The 7,307-nt window shown below is 42.3% G+C and overlaps 1 protein-coding gene across 1 annotated transcript in view; it reads left to right on the forward strand.

The window, feature by feature from the left end:
* The window catches only part of LOC310995071 (netrin receptor UNC5D-like), a gene marked incomplete at both ends in the record, with an annotated part of 187,141 nt that extends 186,211 nt beyond the window's left edge, over positions 1-930 (forward strand). Inside the window, one exon of the mRNA XM_083984000.1 lies at positions 711-930. Within this exon, the coding sequence (XP_083840126.1) occupies positions 711-930 (220 nt within the window). The remainder of the gene's footprint in view (positions 1-710) is intronic.
* Positions 931-7,307: the final 6,377 nt, after the last annotated feature.

Raw genomic sequence — 7,307 nt, forward strand, 5'->3', positions numbered from 1 at the left:
GTGTGTGTGTGTGTGTGTGTGTGTGTGTGTGTGTGTGTGTGTGTGTGTGTGTGTGTGTGTGTGTGTGTGTGTGTGTGTGTGTGTGTGTAATGACTTGTGTTTGAGGAAATGACCCCAGTGATGTCACAGTGATGTCATCCTAAGAGGGTTGGTCTTAACAAACAAACTGCAGCTGTCGGGAGGGTTGAAAGAAATAAACATTTAGCACAGTGTTTTTCAACCTTGGGGTCGGGACCCCATGTGTGGTCGCCTGGGATTCAAATGGGGTCGTCTGAAATGTCTAGTAATTGATAAACAATATACATAGATAAATTTTTTTTTAAACTTATTATAACTCCACACACAATTTTAAACAACTGTATTCTATACTTTCACTTTCACAAATATAAATCGAGTTCAAATAAAATGCAGCGTATAGAAATATCTGAGCGGCCGCAGTCACTATCGCGGGGTCGCCAGAAATTTGTGATGTCAAAATGGGGTCACGGACCAAAAAAGGTTGGGAACCACTGATTTAGCAGGAAGGGAAGGTCAGAAGTAAAGATTTGCATGATGGGAAATGTAGGATCCAGTGTTTTTAGAGCTTTTAGGGTCTCTTATGAAGTCATCAACTCTCTGATTGTGTGTTTCTTCTCATAATAAACTGTGATAAACTCACTTTGCTTCTGATCTACCTTTAATATAATCCCTCCAACGTCTCTGTCCTGCAGGAACCTGTGCTACTTTGCATGTCAGGAGAGCCCCTCGTCAGTGATTCTGAGTCTTTGGGAAGCCCAGCACCAGGACTCGGGGGACCTGGACTCTCTGGCCAGCGCCCTGGAGGAGATCGGTAAGGTCCAGTCCCCGACGACCGCCACGCTCTGCGGCGGCGGCGGCGGTGGCAGCAGCTGCAGAGAAGAGCAGGACTCTGAATTCACTAAACTTGGGTAGGACAGGTGCACACAGCAGATCCAATCATGATGGACTTTCAACTGCATGAACACTGACGGCCAGGTAGGTGTCCTGTCTGCCGACCGAAAGTGAGGAGGAGACGCAAAGTCGGCGGCGGCGGTGGTGGTGGATAAACCCTGTTATGGACTGTTACTAAAGGAACATCTCTGCTTAACCAAAAGGCAAAACACAGACACACAGAAACCATGGATCACCTGAGAGTCCAGCAAAAAATAAAACAACAACATCTTGGAGCAGGATGGAAGTATCCCACACCCATGTTTGATTGAAATACGTCAACTCCTCGACACTTTGGAAGACAGATTTGATAACCTGTATGTGAGGATTATGGGTATCTGTGTGACGAGGACTCTTCATGTGGGGAAGTGTGTTTTAGACAAACTGCCAATCAAATCCTAGTGGCGTGACCTTCCCCTTCGGAGGATCATCAGACAGACGCGCTGGCACTTGCCGTCAAAAAAAAGCGGCCGTCCGGGTGCCGTCGAAACCTTTGGTGTAACGTCATTATGTTGTCATTCATTTCCTATATCTCCTGAAGCTTCTGTTTCTTTTCTGCACCGTGTCTCTACTGTTACTGCCGGAGATAGATGGGAGAGAGAGAGAAAGAAAGCAAAAAAAAAAATAGGATCTTGATGTCAAGTGGCTCTGTGACAGCGATCGACCACGTTGATTAGCGTTTAGAAAGATCCGACGATGTCCACGTGCTAATTTAACAAACATAAAGACGAATAAGAAATGGCTTCTACAGTGAAATGCATCACATAGACAGTGACAGTCATTTTAACAAACGGCCTCGTGCATAAAAAAAACACTGAAGATCACTTTCCATCAGCAGAGTAACACACCCAGCTGCACCGCATCCCCTAGTGTCTATGGATTAATCAACTTCTGGTTCTTTTTGGAAGAAAATTAATCAATCAATCACATGAATTAGTTAATTTTCCTTCATTTTTGAATATCAATTGTGACTTTTGATGTGTCGCTTTGCTGGAGCTGTTGTTTTTCTTTTTTTGTGTCTTGTTTTTTTTTTTTTTTTTTTTTTTGAGGATCGCAGCTTGGAGTAAATACCAGTACTCGGACATCATCATCATTATCTGGATCTCATGTTCATGTAAGAGGCCGGTGGTTCTGGTTCTGTCTTTTAGAGGACAGACAGAAGTGAGTGAGCGTTGATCAGGAAGCCCCCCCCCCCCCCCCCACCATCCCCCATCCCCCCACATTCAGTTGCTCCACCTGCCCCCTAAACCTAAATAAAGTGACTTTGTGTTGACCTCTGTGTTGCCTCTCTCTCTTTTCATCTACTTAACGAACTCATTGGTTGAAAGTTAGTCAGAAAATAAAACTTTATTCAGCAAAGAGATGAAACAGAGACCCATACAAAGTCCAACATGAGGCTGTCCCCCCTCCCCTCGACCAAAGATTTTCCTAGCTGACTTTCAGTCGTTGGTTTGAAAACAATTATTCAACTACTCACGACACCTTCATATTCACTGATATCTATTTATGGGGGCACCAGGAAGTGGTCTGGGAAGAGAAATAAAGAAGATTTAGTAATATAATTCTATTATTGTATTTTATGCTGCCACCAAACAGCAGCTCAGAGTTTTATTGGTCACATGTGAATGTACGTTGTGCAGTAAAATGAGAGGGAAAAATATGATATTATATGACAAATGTCAATATGGTGGGAAATATTATCAAATAATCGGCTAACTCTGAATGTGTGCGAACGACTAGCACGGAGTCTGAAGAGTTTTCTCATATATTTTCTTTTCTTAGTTGTCCATAAATACACAAACATGCAGTAACTGAAAAGATTTAGCTTCCTAAATCCCTGGGAAACATATTTATTTATACGTCTGAAGTTGGAGAGAGCATCCATGCTGACAAACTGTTACTAACATTAGGCCACTCACACACTTTCCAAATGATGAGTCATGTTTGAGGTGTGTGCATTAAGTTTGCGTGGTGTCTCACCTTCTATGGGGTTCGTTCTTCACCCGCTTAATGATCACAACAACTGGAATGACTTTATAACTGCAGAGACCAGTTGTTTTTCTCCCCAATCAACTGAACAATTAAAACTTGGTCGACTCAGACTCTGCTCATCTTCTAAAGTTGTGTCGACCACCTGACAGCAGCTTCAGTCTTCACCATGTGGATGTTGCATTGTGTTTGTAGAAAACCTGAAAGGAGGTAGATACTTCTCTCTTCTTGCATAAGACCCAGAGGAGTTACGTGTCCAAGATGCTGTTTCCCATGTTGCTGAAAATCTGCTGCTTTTTATCCCCCCAAATCTAATTAAACTGGACTGATGAAACAATGCAGCTGTCGTTCCCCTCCGCGGTGTACTTATCGGCATGTTTCAACATTTTGGGAAATAAGCTATTTGATTTCTTGCCGAGACTTAGATGAGAAGATTGATGCGACTCTTATAACTACAGTAAATACGAAGCCGCAGCTCATCTCATCTAATTCTCAGCGGTAACACAAACACGGCTAAGCCAGTTTTTCCCCAAATGTCCAACTGTTCATTTAATTGACAAGGACTCCCCGCTTTCATCATCAAGCTGCCAAAGGAGGATGCAGATTCAAGTGTGCACATGCTGGCTCTGCAGTGGGTAAACCACATTCCTGTTGATTTGTGTATTCATGGAAATATTCAGAGCTATCCAACCACAGAGATATGTATTTCATTGGATAGCTGGAGTTCCTGGAAATCTGTTTTCAGTGAACCGTGACTGCCAAATAATCAGGCTGCATATAACAGAGCGGAGCTGTACTCTTTGTCATTCTGCCTGGTACGGATCAAAGAGCAGCGCGAACCCCAAATCTGTAAAGGAGCGACTGATTCTCCGCTATCAGCTGAAAAAGGTCACCGCGCAAAAAAAAAAAAGGCCAAAACCTGGAAACCATCTACACCTGGAAGATACTGGCTCTCCTGGAGGCCTCCCTCCAGCTCTCACATGCTGAGTTAAACTACTTATACAGATGGCCACGGTGGGACGGAAGCAACTAAACCTGAACTAAGCAAAACAGATCTGACAGTACAGGGTAATCTCTCCTCCATATCTTTTTTTTTTCAATATATATCAACTCCTGTTTGATTTTTCAATTATTTTCTCATTTAAGCATTTGGTTTGATGAGACAGAGAGGAAGACGACAGCTAGAAGCTGCACCGGTGAATATATTTGGCATTTTAATTAAAGTTTCTTGACTAATCAGTTAATTAGTAACTACAGTCTGACTTTTACCATTAAAGCAGATATCAGTGGAATGTTTTTGTTAATATAAGTCCTAAATAGTCCTATTTTCCGTCAGCAATCACTTACATGAAGTATTTCAGCCTAAACACGAGTCTCTCCGTCACTCTGCTCTGCTGTAACCCGAGGAGAAAATTTTCCTTGTGGGATACAAGTGTTATCCAATGAGGAGAGAGAACGGCATGAAGGGCTGTGTGTGCAGCCAAGGGATGCGCGTGAATGTGGTGACGTAGCACGAGGACCAATTGATGCCTGACAAGGGCGGGGGCTGCTAACTCATGGTGCGTTCAAAGAAACTCGTACTTTGTGTTTTTCCTTCCTGTGAAGTCATACCAGTTCGATCTGGTACGAGTTCACGGGTCGGAAGTTACGAGTGGCCGTTATAGGGAACTTTCACAGACAACAGGATGGTAAAAACACGAGCTACGGGTTACCTGGAACGCTACCAAGTCGTAGTTGTGACTTGAAGCTGTAACTTACGGTTTCAAAAGCCTGCCTTGAACGCAGCATTAGCCGAAACGGACGTGAAGCTGATATCTGCTTTAAACCCGGTTCTTTTTAAAGCAACTAGCACCTATAAGTGTCATTAGCGCTGCAGCTAAACAAGCAGCAGCTATAGACGAGTGTTTAGCCACCTTAGCTGCAGAGGTGTTAGCTAACAAACAACTTTCAACAGCTTCTCAATCACAAAACACTTTTTTTTCATCTCAAGGCGACTAATTAGATAAATAATGATATAACCATGTTTTCCTTATTTATCTTTTTTCTAATCTGAAGTATCGCCGTGAGCTGCAGAAGTAGAATAAAGGTGTTTTCAAAGATTTAAAGGACTTCAAGGTCTTGAATTGATCTATCAGTTGTTACATGGATCTATTATTTTACATTCGTACAAAGCTGCATTAATGTTTCTATAGAAAATAGATGGTTCCAACACTCACTCCTTCCATCAGCAGCTACTTTCCAAAAAAAAAAGCACATGGACAAGAATTTCCAGCCGAGTGTTTTCTCTTTTTTTCATGCTGACCTCCTGTGGATGAGTGTCTCCCATCGTGCCACCTGGAAGAGCAATCTTTCCCTTCCCAACGTCTGGTACGAGGGAACAGCTAATGGTGCCAAACGTTACTGTTCTCGGAGAAAATGATTATTACTGTAGCTTCTCTCCAAAAAAAAAAGAGAAAAAAAGACAGGAGGAAGAAAACCCATCATGGTCAAAGTATTTCTTCAGTTTTCTGAGCTATTATCCACAACACATCCCACTGATGTCTTCTCAGAATCACATCTGAAACACAAGAGTATGTCCAGCAACCCTGTGTGGTAAATCTGTTTCTGGTAGAAGCTCAGATTTTACCCCAAACTATTTAGTATATTTACAGATGTATCTGGGCAGAAGACACACTGTTTCCAGCTGTGAACCGAGCAATTTTTGGGCCGGACACTGAGGGAAGCGAAAAGTGAAAAGCCAGCGCAGTGCAGACAGGGAGGGACATAAACTAACTGAAGACATTCCTCCTAGAATAAATGAGAGATTGAAGCCAAAGATGGGACGAGGACTCAGACAGGTGGGTCGTTTACTGTCCCGGTGTTTGGCTCCTTACGGGAAAATATCAAAACCTCAGAAAAACTGAAGTTATTCTAGTGGACAAACAGCTCGTAAAGGGGGAAATGTGTCCTGACATCCGTCCTGTCGAGTAAGAAAGCTGCAGAAGATGGATGAAAGCTGATGGTCCACTGAGAAACCAAATTACCAGTTGCATATATAAAGAACCGGACTCCATGGAAATGTCACATGTTACAGCCGAGCCCATTGTGGCACCGTCACCTTGATGCCACTTTTCCACATCGAGGTTGGAAAATACTTAATAATAAAAGGTTTTGTCGACTCCTCTGCACATATGATCAGCGTTGCACCACGTTCCCCTCTAATTTTTAACGATTTCCCAGCAGCCACACCTTGCTATGCAGATCTATAACGAACAGCGACGACATTTTTCGATTTATGCCGCCTCATAAAAGATTTTATAGTCACTGTTGGAGCTGAAGATTTTCTTTCTGGAAGAGTCTTCTTACATTAACTGAACTTTTTTTTTCTTTTCTTTTTTTTCATCTTTGCTATTTCAAGCCTCCACCCTCTCATTTGCACACACACAGACACACAGAGACATACTGTATATACGACCACATGCAAAATTTAAAAAGGAAACTGAACTTTACGTGTTGTGCATCACAGAAATCACACACTTTTCTAACTTATCGTGCCTCTCTGTGTGGGTTCAGTGTCATGAGAGAGTCTGAGCAGAATGTTTTTTTTTTTTATCCTACACCATATCAAAGAAACTAATATGTTATATGCAAAGCCGTATCGTTTGTCCACCACCACCTTCTACACACTTTGTTTCCTAAGAATACTGAAGCATTTAAAAACCTGTTATCTCCTCCGATGCCAGGAACTTACAGCGATAATGAGCTGACTAACAGTGATGTGACCATCTGTCACCTGAGGATGCTCAGTGTGTCCTTTACATCAACTCAATGACTCAGTGAGTGTGTGTGTATGAATGTGTGAGTGAATGTGTGTGTGTGAAGGGAAAGTTCTGTGTAACTTTTAAAAAGCTGTATTACACGTCCTTGGGAAATCCAGCCTACAGTTAGTGCTACTATTTCAGCTTCTTCTTCAGATGTGTGACGTTAAGTGTGTTTTTTTCCTCACAAGGCTACTATCTTAACCCTCCTGTTGTCCTCCTGGGTCAAGAAAGGAAGGAAAGAAAGATAGAAAGATGGAGGAAGAAGAACGAAGGGAAAGAAGGGAGGAAGGAATTTTCACTTCCTTCCTCCCTTCTTGTCCTTTGTTCTTCTTCCTTCCCTGATGGTGGGAAGAAGGAAGGAAGAAGAAGGAAAGAAAGAAAGAAAGAAAGAAAGAAAGAAAGAAAGAAAGAAAGAAAGAAAGAAAGAAAGAAAGAAAGAAAGAAAGAAAGAAAGAAAGAAAGAAAGAAAGAAAGAAAGAAAGAGGAAGGGAACAGTTTGGATCAGGGAAGGAAGAAGAATGAAGGATTCGTTCTTCTTCCTTCCCTGATGGTGGGAAGAAGGAAGGAAGA

The sequence above is a fragment of the Trachurus trachurus genome, assembly GCF_905171665.1.
Source record: "Trachurus trachurus genome assembly, chromosome: 12".
NCBI classification, from domain to species: Eukaryota; Metazoa; Chordata; class Actinopteri; order Carangiformes; family Carangidae; genus Trachurus; species Trachurus trachurus.